Below are 18,372 nucleotides of genomic sequence, written 5' to 3' on the forward strand. Positions count from 1 at the left end.
TGTCGGCTCGCACTTGGGCCGTTGGGCAGATGACGGGCTCCACGGGCTTTGCCTTTCTCTGGCATCGCTGCCTGCTTCCTTTTGACTTGGCAGGGGAATTAGGCAGCCTGCTTACAACACCAATAAAGGAAAAGAGAAACAAACCACAGCAAAAGAAAAGCCTCACTGTCACTGGTCAAGTAGTAAGTAGTTTTGCTCTACTCTTTCTGTATGTAGGAGTAGGAGGAGATCGAGGAGGGAATGATCAGGCTAGAGGCGTATCGGATCCCCGTAGCGTAGCGTGGAGTAGAGAGAGGCAGGGCAGGAGCGAGGCGAGTGATGTGTCCTGGGTTTGCGTGCGTGGAGGTTGGTGCCAAAAGGCGGGATCTTCTATGCCTGACCGCGACTGTTCCTTGGACCGATGATCGGATTCGATTCGACGGGGGACTTTATGGAACTTGGGGGAGCCATCATGGATTGTTTCGGCCAATTATATCTCTTGTTCTCTCTCTCTCTCTCTCTCTCTCTCTCTCTCTCTCTCTCTCTCTCTCTCTCTCTCTCTCTCTGCTCCAACTCGGCCCGCGCCCGCCCGTCTTTTCCTGTGTTCCCTCCTCATCCTCGCGTCGCTCCTCTTTTGCTCTTTTGCTTCTTTTGATTCATTTCCTTGCTCTTTTATTTTCCCATTCCCATCCGCCCTTCTTTCGCTACGCCTCCTTTGCTCTTTAGTTTCCTTCTTTCTCTGGGTTTGGAAGCCCCTAGCGGCTCCTTCTTGACCTAATCATGTGCCCAAACGTGATCTTCATGGAGCACAACCCTGCCCGCCGCTTTATTACTAGCTCCACCACCGATCGAGTTCATCTTCAGTTTTGTCTAGCTGTACGTATTGTAGATGTAACGTAACATGATCGATGCATGCATGCATGCTTCGGTCCAGATACACTGCGCACAGCCAAAGGTGGTGGTGTGCTGCATCTGCATGCAGGGCCAGAAATTTCGATCCGTCGTGTCATTGCAAAATGACACCCCACCCCCGTGGATGGAAATTAAAGACTGACCCGACCCGACCCGACCGGCCGGCCTGATGCAGCGCACCGCAGGCTTTCAGGCATCGCTGCGACGCTGCCCGCCTAACGGACGCATGCATGCATGCCATGCCATGCCATGCATCGTCTCCTTGTTGCTCGCTCACTTACTCCGTGGTGGATAGCCTGGCCTGGCCTGGGATCCCACAACCGGCTCAGAGGAGGAGGGAGGAGGGAGGGACAGATCGAACTGTGCCCCTCGTGATCGCCAAACTCCAATGGACTCGTCGTAGTTGTACGAGCGCATGTCAGTAGCACTACCACTACGTACGACATCCCTCCTCGAGAGCCCCTCCACGTCCCCATATGTGTGTGTGTGTGTGTGTGTGTGTGCATGGGGGACTGTTCCCGGTTTCACGTGGCCTTCCTTTTGACCAAGCGCCACATCCTTCTTTGACCACGCCCCGGCCCCACACCACAGGCGCATGAGAGAGACATCTGGACGGACATCCGATCCCCTCGCTGCGGCGGCATCGCGTCTCGCGCCCCCGGCCGGAATCCAAAATCGGGTCGGCCCAGGTTACCACGTAAAAAGCGAGCCAACCCAGCCCCAGCCCCAGCCCACCACCACCGTACTCCCACGTCGTCGCTATAAGAACCCCAGGATCCCGTACCCTACCTCCCACATCCATCCACATGTGCCAGACACCTCAACGACCCACAGCCCTAGCTAGTGTGTGTTAACTGTTAAGTGGCCGGCCACCTCCAGATTCCAGCAACAGACACCCCCTACGTCGTCTTTGGTTTGGTTTGGTTTGGTTTCGACCCCAGTCTCGAAGCTCTCCCTCCCTCTTCATATTAATCTTCCCCCGATACCAGCAGCTAGTAGCACTAGAGTAGATACTATTGCCTTCTCTGCTCGATCTATTCCTGCAAGTAGCTCCTACTAGTCAAGATGCTGCACGAGGCGGCGCCATGCACGTGCGGGCTGCTCTACGGCAGCTGCGGCGGCGGCTGCTCCATGCTGTTCGCCGCGGCGCCGGGGGACCACCACTACTACAGCAAGCAATGCGGCGACGACGGCTCCTACGCCTCCTACGGCGGCTCCGTCGACTGCACGCTCTCGCTCGGCACGCCCTCCACCAGGCGCGCCGAGGCCGGGCTGCCGTGGGAGGCGGTGCCCAGCTGCAACGGCAGGCAGGATATCGGCCCGGCGCGCGCGGATCAGAGCAATGCCGGCGCCGCCTCCGCTCGCCGGTGCGCCAACTGCGACACCACCTCCACCCCGCTCTGGAGGAACGGGCCTCGCGGACCAAAGGTGCGTGCGTGCGTGCGTAAACTGATGATCATATACTCTACGTACATGGCCACGTACCCAGCAACACTGCCTTACGAACATATATGTACATCCATGCTAACTGGTCAGTATTGCATCATCTGTGCAGTCATTGTGCAATGCGTGCGGAATCCGGTACAAGAAGGAGGAGAGGCGCGCGGCGGCCGCCGCGGTGGCGCCGACGGCGTTGGCATCGGACAGCGGGATCGAGTACGCGTACGGGTACGCGCGGCAGCAGCAGCAGCAGCAGCAGCAGTGGGGGTGCTACGGCCCGGCCGTGGCGAAGGCGGCGTCCTACGGGATGTTCGGCGACGCGGCGACGGAGGACGGGCCGTGCCTGCCATGGGGGCTCGGCGTCATGCCCTCGTCGCCAGCTTTCGGGTCCGTCCGGGAGATGACAAGCCTGTTCCAGTACTACTAGCCATAGCAATAGCCATAGCTCGCTCGCTCTCTAGGGACTTTCTTTCCTTCCTTCTCCCCTTTTAAGTAACAACAAAGATGATGCTGTGGTACTTCTTTTTGAGGGCACGCAAGATGCTGTGCTTGACCAACGACCCGGCTGCGGCTGCATGAAAGTTGAAGCTGAAATGAAAATGGATCACTCCCCCCGATTTCTTTCCTTTCCTCCCGTCTTGTTTCCTCTTGTTGCGTGAGGATTCTTTCTCTTTCTTTTCTTTTCTTTTGTGAGCCGAGGTTTGCATATACTCCGAGATAGGAGTATCTAGTAGACCATCTTTCCATGATGGGTGGATGCATGTCGCATGATGATTACAGCGAATGGTACATGTCCTGCTTTGCTAATCATCACTGAGATGTGTTCATTGGAGACCCCGTGCACAGCTAGATAGATTTGCACCTTTTGCTGGCTCGGTGCCCCAACGGTCAATCATCGGTAGCTGCATATATCAGGGGCCCATAAACGTACGTACAGGCCCTGCGTTTTCTTTTATAGGGCTTCTGAGAGTGAGGCTCCGTACTAGTATCTTCCAATCTCGCTACGCTGCTACTGCCAGCATAAATTAGCATTGGTTTAGACTTTAGAGCAACTCTGATGCAATATACTCGCAGCCTAAAATCGTTTGGACCGTGCTTCCTTCATAAATTTTTTACTTTGACAAAGGAGGTTGTACGCAAGCTCAGATTCAGCATAATGCAAACTCTATATTTTGCGGACCCATCGGTCAGCGTCTATGCCCATTCTTCACGTAAAGAGTAAAGACATTACATTTTCATTCACTCACATAGATATTGCAATTTTATTCACATTCCGTTCAACATCAGATAGACATTGCAATTTTCATATCTGGAACTTGCTTTCACCATAAGATAACTGAAATAAAAAATAACCTAGAAACGAGAAATTAAGTGTGATATTATTCGCCGGCTTATGCAACTTGGCAATGACATCAAGGGGATGGGGAGGCTTTGCCTGCTTCGATTTGTGCTTTGATAGGGTCTATATACCAATGGGATTCATGTATGCGGAAGAAGGCTACAACTTTGTAGCCCTCCAAAATCATTGATCCTTTTCAACCATGGTGGCGTCCTCCATGTGAGGCTGAGAAGTGTTTCACATACTGCCTTAATACTGATGTATTTTTTTTTTGAAACAAGAATACCGATGTATTTTGGAAATCAATATACATGTTCTAGCCCTGAAACAACGGCTAACACCTGTTTAAAGCCCACTCGCTTTGTTTTACCATGTCTTCCGTTACACGGGTATTCTGCTGGAAAACAATGATCTGGTGGGGACCTTAGCATAACTCTTAAGGGTTAGTTTTTTAGTGGTCCTTTAAGACGCCAGAGCTATGTATCGCGTACTGCCTAAGGCTGGTCACAATGGGCAAGAACATAAGCTAGTAACTTCACACTTTCCTAGACTATGTTACTACCTCCATAGTGGGTAGGAACATCTATGTAGTGTCATGCAACGATGTATTTATTAGGTTATAGACTCATTGTTTCTTGGAGTGTGTGATGTTCCGGTAAGTTAGCTAGTTACCACAAGCACCTCTCTCTTCATTAAATATGTGCCACATAAGCAAAGTTGTATTGGAGTGTGTGATGTTACTCCTAAGTTCCTCCCCACTGTGACCAGCCTAATAGGGAGGGGGGGGGGTCCTAGGAGCGGGTTCTACATGGTTTTTTCTGGAATTTTTTCTGTGCCAGGTTTTTCCCAAATTTTCTTCTGCTTTTTTTGTAGATTTTCTTTTTTCAACACATGTCTATATTTTTTAATTCACATTGCGTATTTTTCTCATACGCGTCGAACATTTTTTAAAGACATGGTGTATATCTTCAATTACATGTTTTTGAACTTTTTTAATACATGTTAAACATTTTTTAATTGACACAAACGATTTTTGAAAAACAAAACGATCATCTTTTTACATTGTATAATTTTTTTCTAAAATTTCATGATTTTTTTTCGAATGCATGATTAAAAAAACAATTGACACACTCAATTTTTTAATGCCAAAAACTTTTTGTAATTACATGAACATTTGTTTACATTGTAAAAACATTTTTAGTGTCATGACATTTAAAAAAAATGTCACATACATTGTTTTAATGCCATCAACTTTTTTTGAATTATGTGAACATTTTTATTAAATTGTATAATTTTTTTAAAAAAATTACAAACATTTGTTAAGCGTCACAAACATTTTCTAAAAGTTGTGCCAATATTTTTTGGACACTGCATTATCATTTTCTGTACATGCGATGAACATATTTTAAATTTAAATATAGCTAGTTTTTTATGTAGCATTACTCTGCATATTAGCTTCCTTATCATCGATTCATATTATCATATTTATATTTGCTTTATCAAAATGCATTATATAGTTAGTGCTTACGAAGAAGTTTCTGTGGTGAACTTTTTGAATTGTCCCCCATGAACATAAACATGGTTAAGGGCTTTGCAGAGCCAGTGAAAACTGCTAATCTAAGTTCATCCTTCTTATGCCTTCAAACTTTGTCGTGGTATAGATTTTGATAGGCATCACTCTCTGAACTGTTGTTTAGTTTATGTTTCCATCAAATTGCATGTTTTGCAACAAGTCAGTATTGATGTTTAGTTGTACAAATATTTTCCTATTTATACCATGCATATTAATAAAAAAAGAGCTAATGTTGTTCTTTAGTCGTACATTGTATGCCTTTGGTCTTCATCTTATTCTAGTGGTGCGGTGAAGCTGCCCACACATACAGGGTGTCATTTCCTGCCTTGTCCTATCTGATTTGGCCGACTATATGAACAATACCATAGTCTATTATTCCTATTTTGAATTATGCCTCTTGATTTGTCTATATGAAATGGGATGGAATCGACAGTACACTAACCACGGTTATTTATATAAATGCAAAATCGGTTATTTGTCTGCTTGTTTCTCATTCAAAATACTACCCTGATATGAGGGCAAAATCTCTTGAGATAGTGAGACATACCCATTTTGTCTCATTGTTACGACAACTATAACTAAGAAGGCAAAACATCTTGAAGATAGCAGGACAACCCTAAAGTCATGTCTAGAAGTAGTGTTCAAGATAGTCGCCAATTTCAATGAAACAAGCTCACTGAAGTCGTCGCCTAAATAATTTTGACTTTTTCAATCTCAACTCCAAGCAGAAATACATGGTACAACTCTACCCTAATGGGAAGTTGGATCTCTAAGTCACAGAGAAATCTAACACACACATTATTGCTAACCAGCTAGAGCTGGATGATATAAGCATCAAACAAGGGTAGTCTGATCAGCTTGCTCAGCTGCTCGTGCATCAGCTTCGGGGCAAGGTTACCATTTCTTAAGTTGGGTTGATGTGGACTAAATCTCTAGAATTGTTTTGTTTGTTGCATTATTTTGCATTATTTCTTAAGTTGAGTTAAGACACCATCTGCTGTTAATGAGCCAAAATACACCATGGGCCAAATATGAGCAAAAGACATTAGCTGGCATATGGGCCGAAATTATCAGTGGACCATAATCATGGCGAATGGACCACAAGTCGATAATGGGCTGAATTCACGTAGATCCTAAATGTGTCATATGCATCTGGGCTGTAAAAGGGTTGTTTGCAAGCAGACCGTTAAGGGGTGTTTAATGGGCAAGATTTGCCAAGTTTGGACAAAGGCCTGTAGGACTTAAACATGACTTTGGACTAGGACGAGCTTTTTGTCTAAACATCCCTCTATTTGGTTGCGCCAAGCATCATTACTTCATTGGCTCACATGGCCCATTGTGCATGCGACATTTGTTCAGATTAGTCGCCGACGTGTGGCTCCATCCGACAAACAGAATGCCGACGTGTGGCTCCAACCGACCAATAGAACGCCAAAATGTGGCGGATAACCAGGATGTCACGTCTTTAATGGGTATCAGATCTAGAACCCACCCCCCATAGCTTAATGAAGATCCATTATGGTGGTTGCCACGTGTTAGTTACCCTTGACGAAACACTTCTATGATGCTTCATTTTCTATCATGAAAGTGCACACTTCTGTGATGAAAACTTGACCATTGTCATGGAACACATCTACCATGACAGATGTGTTGGGGAACATAGTAATTTCAAAACTTTCCCATGATCACGCAAGATCTATCTAGGAGATGCCTGGCAACGAGAGGGGAGAGTGTGTCCACGTATCCTCGTAGATCGAAAGCGGAAGCGTTTACTAACGCGGTTCGTCGGTATCATCATACCTAGTTCAATCTCGTTACCGGCAAGTCTCTTTACTCCTTCCGTAATGCTTCATCCCGCAACTAACTCATTATTCACATTGCTTGCAAGGCTTATAGTGATGAGCATTACCGAGAGGGCCCAGAGATACCTCTCCAATACACGGAGTGACAAATCCTAATCTCGATCTATGCCAACCCAACAAACACCTTCGGAGACACCTGCAGAGCATCTTTATAATCACCCAGTTACGTTGTGACGTTTGATAGCACACAAGGTGTTCCTCCGGTATTCGGGAGTTGCATAATCTCATAGTCAGAGGAACATGTATAAGTCATGAAGAAAGCAGTAGCAATGAAACTGTAACGATCATAATGCTAAGCTAACGGATGGGTCTTGTCCATCACATCATTCTCCTAATGATGTGATCCCGTTCATCAAATGACAACACATGTCTATGGTTAGGAAACATAACCATCTTTGATTAACAAGCTAGTCAAGTAGAGGCATACTAGGGACACTATGTTTTGTCTATGTATTCACACATGTACTAAGTTTCTGGTTAATACAATTCTAGCATGAATAATAAACAGTTATCATGATATAAGGAAATAAATAATAACTTTATTATTGCCTCTACGGCATATTTCCTTCAGCCTCCCACTTGCACTAGAGTCAATAATCTAGTTCATATCGCCATGTGATTTAACACCAATAGTTCACAACTGTATGTGATTAACTCCCATAGTTCACATCGCCATGTGACCAACAACCAAGGGTTTACTAGGATCAATAATCTAGTTCACATCGCTATGTGATTAACACCCAAAGACTACTAAGGTGTGGTCATGTTGTGCTTGTGAGAGAAGTTTAGTCAGCGGGTCTGCTAGATTCAGAGTCGTATGTATTCTGTAAATTTTCTATGTCTACAATGCTCTACATAGAGCTAATCTAGCTAATTGCTCCCACTTTCAATATGTATCCATATTGAGACTCGGAGTCATCTGGATTGGTGTAAAGCTTACATCGACGTAACTCCTTATGACGAACTCTTTATCACCTCCATAATCGAGAAATACTTCCTTAGTACTCTTAGGTAACTAAGATAACTTTGACCGATATACAGTGATCCACTCCTGGATCACTATCGTACCCCCTTGCCAAACTGATAGCAAGGCACACAACTGGTCTGGTACATAGCATGTCATACATTATAGAACCTATGACTGAGGCATAGGGAATGACTTTCATTCTCTTTCTATCTTCTACCATGGTCGGGCTTTGAGTCTTACTCAACTTTACACCTTGTAATACAGGCAAGAACTCCTACTTTGACTGATCCATTTTGAACTCTTTCAAAATCTTGTCAAGGTATGTACTCATTGAAAAATCTTATCAAGCGTCTTGATCTATCTATATAGATCTTGATGCCCAATATGTAAGCACCTTCACTGAGGTCTTTCTTTGAAAATCTTGTTTCAAACTCTCCTTTATGCTTTCCAGAAAATTCTACATCATTTCCAATCAACAATATGTCATTCACATATACTTATCAGAAACGCTGTAGTGCTCCCACTCACTTTCTTGTAAATACAGGCTTCACCGCAAGTCTGTATAAAACTATATGCTTTGATCAACTCATCAAAGCGTATATTCCAACTCCGAGATGCTTGCACCAGTCCACAGATGGATCGCTGGAGCTCGCACACTTTATTAGCACCTTTAAGATTGACAAAACCTTCTGGTTGCATCATACACAACTCTCCTCAGAGATATCCTTTTAAGGAATGCAGTTTTGACGTCCATTTGCCAGATTTCATAAAATATGGCAATTGCTAACATGATTCAGACAGACTTAAGCATCGCTACGGTTGAGAAAATCTCATTGTAGTCAACATCTTGAACTTGTTGAAAACCCTTTTGCGACTAGTCGAGCTTTATAGATAGTAACACTACCATTAGTGTTTGTCTTCCTCTTGAAGATCCATTTATTTTCTATAGCTTATCGATCATCGGGAAAGTCCACCAAAGTCCACACTTTGTTCTCATACATGGATCCCATCTTAGATTTCATGGCCTCAAGCCATTTCGCGGAATCTGGGCTCATCATCGCTTCCTCATAATTTGTAGGATCATCATGGTCTAGTAACATGACTTCCAGAACAGGATTACCGTACCACTCTGGCGCGGACCGTACTCTGGAAGACCTACGAGGTTCGGTAGTAACTTGATCTGAAGTTTCATGATCATCATCATTAGCTTCCTCACTAATTGGTGTAGGAATCACTGGAATTGATTTCTGTGATGAACTACTTTCCAATTCGGGAGAAGGTACAATTACCTCATCAAGTTCTACTTTCCTCCCACTCACTTCTTGACATGTCTCCAACGTATCTATAATTTTTGATTGCTCCATGCTATATTATTTACTGTTTTGGGCAATATTGGGCTTTATTATCCACTTTTATATTATTTTTCGGACTAACCTATTAACCGGAGGCCCAACCCAGATTTGTTGTCTTATGCCTATTTCAGTGTTTCGAGGAAAAGGAATATCAGACGGAGTCAAAACAGAACAAAATCAACTGGAGAAGTTATTTTTGGAAGGAAACCCACCTGATGGACTTGGACCCCACGTCAGAAGATACGGGAGGTGCTCACGAGGGTGGGGGGCGCGCCCACCCCCCTAGGGCGCGCCCCCTGCCTCGTGGGGCCCCCGTAGCTCCACCGACGTACTCCTTTCACCCATATATACCTACGTACCCTAAAACTTCCAGAACAGAAGATAGATCGGGAGTTCCGCCGCCGCAAGCCTCTGTAGCCACCAAAAACCTCTCGGGAGCCCGTTCTGGCACCCTACTGGAGGGGGATCCCATCACCGGTGGCCATCTTCATCATCCCGGCGCTATCCATGACAAGGAGGGAGTAGTTCACCCTCGAGGCTGAGGGTATGTACCAGTAGCTATGTGTTTGATCTCTCTCTCTCTCTCGTGTTCTCTCTCGTGTTTCCTCTATGGCACGATCTTGATGTATCCCGAGCTTTGCTATTGTAGATGGATCTTATGATGTCCCCCCCCCTCTACTCTCTTGTGATGAATTGAGTTTCCCCTTTGAAGTTATCTTATCGGATTGAGTCTTTTATGAGAACAATTGATGTATGTCTTGCCGTGATTATCTGTGGTGACAATGGGATATCATGTGCCACTTGATGTATGTTTTGGTGATTAACTTGCGGGTTTCGTGACATTAGGAACCTATGCATAGGGGTTGGCACACATTCTTGACTCTCCGGTAGAAACTTTGAGGCACTCTTTGAAGTAGTTTGTGTTGTTTGGATGAATATGAGATTGTGTGATGCATATCGTATAATCATGCCCACGGATACTTGAGGTGACAATGGAGTATCTAGGTGACATTAGGGTTTTGGTTGATTTGTATCTTAAGGTGTTATTCTAGTACGAACTCTTTTATAGATTGATCCGAAAGAATAACTTTGAGGTGGTTTCGTACCCTACCATAATCTCTACGTTTATTCTCCGCTATTAGTGGCTTTGGAGTGACTCTTTGTTGCATGTTGAGGGCTTGTTATATGATCTATCTATGTTATTATTGTTGAGAGAACTTGCACTAGTGAAAGTATGAACCCTAGGCCTTGTTTCCTATCATTGCAATACCGTTTACGCTCACTTTTGTCTTTAGTTACCTTGCTGTTTTAATTATTTCAGATTACAAAAATCTATATCTACTATCTATTTTGCACTTGTATCACCATCTCTTCGCCGAACTAGTGCACCTATACAATTTACCATTGTATTGGGTGTGTTGGGGACATAAGAGACTTTTTGTTATTTGGTTGCAGGGTTGTTTGAGAGAGACCATCTTCATCCTATGCCTCCTATGGATTGATAACCTTAGGTCATCCACTTGAGGGAAATTTGCTACTGTCCTACAAACCTGTGCACTTGCAGGCCCAACAATGTCTACAAGAAGAAGGTTGTGTAGTAGACATCAAGCTCTTTTCTGGCGCCGTTGCCGGGGAGGCTAGGTAAAGGGCACTCACTCACACCCCGTCAACTAAGCTCTTTTCTGGCGCTGTTGCCGGGGAGGTGAGTGCTTGAAGGTATATCTTTAGATATTACAATCGAATCTTTTTGTTTCTTGTTTTACCACTAGTTTAGTTTATAAAAGAAAACTACAAAAAAATGGATTTAAGCTTGTCTCATACACTTCATCTTTTTAATATCTTTCGTGAGAATGATGGAAAGGAAAATTGTGCTCAAGTGCTAGAAGAAGAATTACATAGAATTCTTGGCATAAAATATGTGAATGATGAGCATGATTGCAATGTTGTTAGTATGAATTCCTTGAATATCCATGATGCTAATGATATGCAAAGCTACAAGCTTGGGGAAGCTATGTTTGATGAAGATGATATTTTTGTCCCCCAAGCTTTGATGAACAAATTTACTATGATGAAAGCATGCCTCCTATCTATGATGATTATTGTGATGACACGTATGCTATAAAGAATAATGATAACCATGAAACTTGTCATCTTGATCTTAATTTTCAATCACATGATAGTTATTTTGTTGAGTTTGCTCCCACTATTATTCATGAGAAGAATTTTGCTTATGTGGGGAGTAGTAAATTTTCTATGCTTGTAGATCATGAAAAGAATGCTTTAGGTGCTGGTTATATTGTTGAATTCATTCATGATGCTACTGAAAATTATTATGAGGGAGTAATATATGTTTGTAGGAATTGCAATAATATCAAGTTTCCTCTCTATGTGCTTAAATTCTTGAAGCTATGCTTGTGTTACCTTCCTATGCTTGTTGATTATTGTTCCCACAAGTTGTTTGCTCACAAAATCCCTATGCATAGGAAGTGGGTTAGACTTAAAAGTTCTAGTCATATGCTTCATGATGCTCCTGTTATGTTTCAATTTTTATCTTTTATGTGAGCATCATTGTCATCATCATGCCTAGCTAGAAAGGCATTAAAGAAAAGCGCTTGTTGGGAGACAACCCAATATGTATCCTTTCTGTTTTTGTGTGTCCACATGATTATGCTACTGTAGTAATCATGTTTTATAGATTTTGTTTCAATAAAGTGCCGAGTAAGACCTTTAGGATGGCTTACGGTGATAGTTGTGTTGATCCTGCTGAAAATCAGAAACTTTTGCACCCAGTACTTTGGTTTTTTTTAATTCACAGAAAGGTTCTTATGATCTGATTCTTTTTGATCTGGATTGGTACGCGAATTTCTTAGGAATTCCTAATTTGGTAGGATTTTTGGAGTTCTAGAAGTATACGTTTGATACAGATTACTACAGACTATTCTGTTTTTGACAGATTCTGTTTTCTATGTGTTGTTTGCTTATTTTGATGAATCTATGAGTAGTATCGGAGGGTATGAATCATAGATAAGTTGGAGTACAGTAGATATTACACTAATATGAATTTAGAATGAGTTCATTACAGTACCTTGAAGTGGTCTTTTGTTTTCTTTCGCTAACGGAGCTCACGAGTTTTCTGTTAAGTTTGGTGTTGTGAAGTTTTCAAGTTTTGGGTAAAGATTCGATGGACTATGGAATAAGGAGTGTTAAGAGACTAAGCTTGGGGATGCCCAAGGCACCCCAAGGTAATATTCAAGGACAACCAAGAGCCTAAGCTTGGGGATGCCCCGGATGGCATCCCCTCTTTCGTCTTCGTTCATCGGTAACTTTACTTGGAGCTATATTTTTATTCACCACATGATATGTGTTTTGCTTGGAGCGTCATTTCTTTTTGTTAGTTTTTGCTTGCTGTTAGTTAGAATAATTTTTTGCGTCTTTAGTTTCAATAAAAAAAGTCAAGGATAGCCTTTGCCATGATTATTTTGCTAGTATACATGTTGCTGTTTGAAAAACAGAAAGTTTACCGCTGTTGCGAAAATTCCCTAGAAAAGTCAGAGAGTGGTATAATGTTGAAACTTTTTGCATGATGAGATCTGATAAATTTATTACAGTGGCAATTTTAGGTCATAATTTTTGGAGTTAGGGAACTATTGATACTCTTGCATTCTTTACAGACTGTACTGTTCTGGCAGATTGCTGTTATGTTTGCATTGTTTGCATATGTTTGTTTGTTTAATGATTCTATTTGAGGATAGGAGTATTAAATATGCAGAGGAATTTAGTATGCAATGTTTAATAATAATTTTAGTGATTTGTTACAGTAAAATATGATATGGTTTTGCATTGGTTTATACTAACCCATCTCACGAGTTCTTGTTGAGTTTGTTGTGGATGAAGCTTTTGAGAAAAGAGAAACCATGATATTAGAGGAATTAAGGAGACACAAAAGTTCAAGCTTGGGGATGCCCAAGGCACCCCAAGATAATATTTCAAGAAGTCTCAAGCATCTAAGCTTGGGGATGCCCCGGTAGGCATCCCACCTTTCTTCTTCAACAACTATCGGTTAGTATCGGTTGAGCCAAAGTTTTTGCTTCTTCACATGAGTTGTGCTATCCTTGCAATGTAGTTTTCTTTAGCTTTGCTTGATGTTTGAATAAACTATCAAGATCTGAAATTATTAAATGGGAGAGTCTTCACATAGTTTCATAATTATTCGACTACTCATTGATCTTCACTTATATCTTTTGGAGAAGTTTTTGGTATTGCTCTAGTACTTCACTTATATCGTTTAGAGCATGGTGGTAGTTTTATTTTTAATAAATAGATGAACTCTCATGCTTCACTTATATTATTTTGAGAGTCTTAAATATCATGGTAATTTTATTAAAATCCTAATATGCTAAGCATAAAAGATTTGTAAGAATTCTTATCAGTGTGTTGAATACTAAGAAAAGTTTGATGCTTGATAATTGTTTTGAGATATGGAGGTGATAATATCAAAGTCCTGCTAGTTGAGTAATTGTAAATTTGAGAATAGCTTGTGTTGAAGTTTGCAAGTCCCGTAGCATGCACGTATGGTAAAAGTTGTGTAACAAATTTGAAACATGAAGTGTACCTGGCTTGTGCATCCTTATGAGTGGCGGTCGGGGACGAGCGATGATCTTTTCCTACCAATCTATCCCCCTAGGAGCATGCGCGTAGTACTTGATTTTTGATGACTTCTAAATTTTTGCAATAAGTATATGAGTTCTTTTGACTAATGTTGAGTCCATGGATTATACGCACTTTTACCTTTCCGCCATTGCTAGCGTCTTCGGTACCGTGCATTGCCCTTTCTCACCTTGAGAGTTGGTGCAAACTTCGCCGGTACATCTGAACCCTGTGATACGATACGCTCTATCACACATAAACCTCCTTATATCTTCCTCAAAACATCCACCATACCTACCTATCATGGCATTTCCATAGCCATTCTGAGATATATTGCTATGCAACTTCCATCATCATATTCATGACATACATTACTTTTGTCATATTGCCATTGCATGATCATGAGTTGACATCGTATTTGTGGCAAAGCCACCATGCATTATTTTTCATACATGTCACTCTTGATTCATTGCACCATCCTGGTACACCGCCGGAGGCATTCACATAGAGTCATATCTTGTTCTAAGTCTCGAGTTGTAATCCTTATGTTGTAATCAATAGAAGTGTGATGATCATCATTAGAGCATTGCCCAAAAAAAGAGAAAGACCAAAAAAAGAAAGGCCCAAAAAAAGAAAATAAATAAAAAGGGCAATGCTACTATCTCTTTTTCCACACTTGTGCTTCAAAGTTGCACCTTGTTCTTCATGTAGTGAGTCTCATATATTGTGCTTCAAAGTAGCACCTTGTTCTTCATGTAGTGAGTCTCATAAGTTGTCTTTTTATACTAGTGGGAATTTTTCATTATAGAACTTGGCTTGTATATTCCTACGATGGGCTTCCTCAAATGCCCTAGGTCTTCGTGAGCAAGCAAGTTGGATGCACACCCACTAGTTTTCTTTTGTTGAGCATTCATAGCTCTAGTGCATCCTTTGCATGGCAATCCCTATTCCTCATGTTGACATCAATTGATGGGCATCTCCATAGCCCGTTGATTATCCTCGTCAATGTGAGACTTTCTCCTTTTTTGTCTTCTCCACACAATCCCCATCATCATATTCTATTCCACCCATAGTGCTATATCCATGGCTCACGCTCATGTATTGCGTGAAGGTTGAAAAAGTTTGAGATTATTTAAGTATGAAACAATTGCTTGGCTTGTCATCGGGGGTATAGAAGTTGGGAACATCTTTGTGTGACGAAAATGAAGCATAGCCTAACTATATGATTTTGTAGGGATGAACTTTCTTTTGCCATGCTATTTTGAGAAGACATGATTGCTTTGATTAGTATGCTTGAAGTATTATTATTTTTATGTCAATATGAACTTTTGTCTTGAATCTTTCAGATCTGAATATTCATACCACAATTAAGAAGATATACATTGAAATTATGCCAAGTAGCACTCCGCATCAAAAATTCTTTTTTATCATTTACCTACTCGAGGACGAGCAGGAATTAAGCTTGGGGATGCTTGATACGTCTCCAACGTATCTATAATTTTTGATTGCTCCATGCTATATTACTTACTGTTTTGGGCAATATTGGGCTTTATTATCCACTTTTATATTATTTTTGGGACTAACCTATTAACCGGAGGCCCAGTCCAGATTTGCTGTTTTATGCCTATTTCAGTGTTTCGAGGAAAATGAATATCAGACGGAGTCAAAACGGAACGAAATCAACTGGAGAAGTTATTTTTGGAAGGAAACCCACCTGATGGACTTGGACCCCACGTCAGAAGATACGGGAGGTGCTCACGAGGGTGGGGGGCGCGCCCACCCCCCTAGGGCGCGCTCCCCTGCCTCGTGGGGCCCCCGTAGCTCCACCGACGTACTCCTTTCACCCATATATACCTACATACCCTAAAACTTCCAGAACAGAAGATAGATCGGGAGTTCTGCCGCCGCAAGCCTCTGTAGCCACCAAAAACCTCTCGGGAGCCCGTTCCGGCACCCTGCCGGAGGGGGATCCCATCATCGGTGGCCATCTTCATCATCCCGTCGCTATCCATGACGAGGAGGGAGTAGTTCACCCTCGGGGCTGAGGGTATGTACCAGTAGCTATGTGTTTGATCTCTCTCTCTCGTGTTCTCTCTCATGTTCCCTCGATGGCACGATCTTGATGTATCCCGAGCTTTGCTATTGTAGTTGGATCTTATGATGTCCCCCCCCCCCTCTACTCTCTTGTGATGAATTGAGTTTCCCCTTTGAAGTTATCTTATCAGATTGAGTCTTTTATGAGAACACTTGATGTATGTCTTGTCGTGATTATCTGTGGTGACAATGGGATATCATGTGCCACTTGATGTATGTTTTGGTGATCAACTTGCGGGTTTCGTGACATTGGGAACCTATGCATAGGGGTTGGCACACGTTCTTGACTCTCCGGTAGAAACTCTGGGGCACTCTTTGAAGTACTTTGTGTTGGTTGGATGAATCTGAGATTGTGTGATGCATATCGTATAATCATGCCCACAGATACTTGAGGTGACAATGGAGTATCTAGGTGACATTAGGGTTTTGGTTGATTTGTATCTTAAGGTGTTATTCTAGTACGAACTCTTTTATAGATTGATACGAAAGAATAACTTTGAGGTGGTTTCGTACCCTACCATAATCTCTTCGTTTGTTCTTCGCTATTAGTGGCTTTGGAGTGACTCTTTGTTGCATGTTGAGGGCTTGTTATATGATCTATCTATGTTATTATTGTTGAGAGAACTTGCACTAGTGAAAGTATGAACCCTAGGCCTTGTTTCCTATCATTGCAATACCGTTTACGCTCACTTTTATCGCTCGCTACCTTGCTGTTTTTATTATTTCAGATTACAAAAACCTTTATATACTATCTATTTTGCACTTGTATCACCATCTCTTCGCTGAACTAGTGCACCTATACAATTTACCATTGTATTGGGTGTGTCGGGGACACAAGAGACTCTTTGTTATTTGGTTGCAGGGTTGCTTGAGAGAGACCATCTTCATCCTACGCCTCCTACGGATTGATAAACCTTAGGTCATCCACTTGAGGGAAATTTGCTACTGTCCTACAAACCTGTGCACTTGCAGGACCAACAACGTCTACAAGAAGAAGGTTGTGTAGTAGACATCAAGCTCTTTTCTGGCGCCGTTGCCGGGGAGACTAGGTAAATGGCACTCACTCACACCCCGTCAACTAAGCTCTTTCGAGAGAAACTCTTTCTCTAGAAAGGATCCATTCTTAGCAACGAATACCTTGCCTTCGGATCTGTGATAGAAGGTGTATCCAACAGTTTCCTTTGTGTATCCTATGAAGACGCATTTCTCCGATTTGGGTTCGAGCTTATTAGGTTGAAGATTTTTCACATAAGCATCGCAGCCCCAAATTTTAAGAAACGACAACTTTGGTTTCTTGCCAAACCATAGTTCATAAGGCGTTGTATCAACGGATTTCGATGGTGCCCTATTTAAAGTGAATGCAGTTGTCTCTAATGCATAATCCCAAAACGATAGTGGTAATTCGGTAAGAGACATCATAGATCGCACCATATCCAATAAAGTGTGGTTACTATGTTCAGACACACCATTATGCTGTGGTGTTCCAGGTGGCGTGAGCTGCGAAACTATTCCACTTTTTTTAATGAAGGCCAAACTCGTAACTCAAATATTATCCTCCATGATCAGATCATAGAAACTTTATTTTCTTGTTACGATGATTCTCCACTTCACTGTGAAATTCTTCGAACTTTTCAAATGTTTTAGACTTGTGTTTCATTAAGTAGATATACCAATATCTGCTCAAATCATCTGTGCAGGTCAGAAAATAACGATACCCGCCATGAGCCTCAACATTCATCGGACTGCATACATCGGTATGTATTATTTCCAATAAGTCATTAGCTCGTTCCATTGTTCCGGAGAACAGAGTTTTATTCATCTTGCCCATAAGGCACAGTTCACAAGTATCAAATGATTCATAATCAAGTGATTCCAAAAGTCCATCTTTATGGAGTTTCTTCATGCGCTTTACACCGATATGAGCCAAACGGCAGTGCCACAAATAAGGTGCATTATCATTATCAACTTTGCATATTTTGGCATCAATATTTTGAATATGTGCATCATTACGATCGAGATTCAATAAACCATCAGCATTGGGTGTATGACCATAGAAGGTTTTATTCATGTGAACAGAATAACAATTATCCAGTGCCTTAAATGAATAACCGTATTGCAATAAACATGATCTAATCATATTCATTCTGAACGCAAACGCCAACTAACATTTATTAGGTTCAACACTAATCCCGAAAGTATAAGGAGTG

The 18,372-nt window shown here is 42.2% G+C and overlaps 1 protein-coding gene across 1 annotated transcript; it reads left to right on the plus strand.

Moving 5' to 3' along the window:
• The first annotated feature begins 1,699 nt into the window (after positions 1 to 1,699).
• Positions 1,700 to 2,962, plus strand: LOC123065505 (GATA transcription factor 15). Its single transcript, XM_044488768.1, has 2 exons — positions 1,700 to 2,319; positions 2,447 to 2,962. The coding sequence occupies exons 1-2, from the start codon at positions 1,957 to 1,959 to the stop codon at positions 2,756 to 2,758; spliced, it is 675 nt and encodes a 224-aa protein (XP_044344703.1). The 5' UTR covers positions 1,700 to 1,956; the 3' UTR covers positions 2,759 to 2,962.
• The last annotated feature ends 15,410 nt before the right edge of the window (positions 2,963 to 18,372 follow it).

This window comes from Triticum aestivum, chromosome 3B, assembly GCF_018294505.1.
Source record: "Triticum aestivum cultivar Chinese Spring chromosome 3B, IWGSC CS RefSeq v2.1, whole genome shotgun sequence".
In the NCBI taxonomy this organism is placed as follows: domain Eukaryota; kingdom Viridiplantae; phylum Streptophyta; class Magnoliopsida; order Poales; family Poaceae; genus Triticum; species Triticum aestivum.

Excerpts from the sequence above, each read along its gene's own strand:
- LOC123065505 (XM_044488768.1), top strand. The coding sequence starts at position 1,957 with ATGCTGCACGAGGCGGCGCCATGCACGTGCGGGCTGCTCTACGGCAGC. Across the intron at positions 2,320-2,446 it reads ACGGGCCTCGCGGACCAAAG|TCATTGTGCAATGCGTGCGG; the intron begins GTGCGTGCGTGC and ends TCATCTGTGCAG.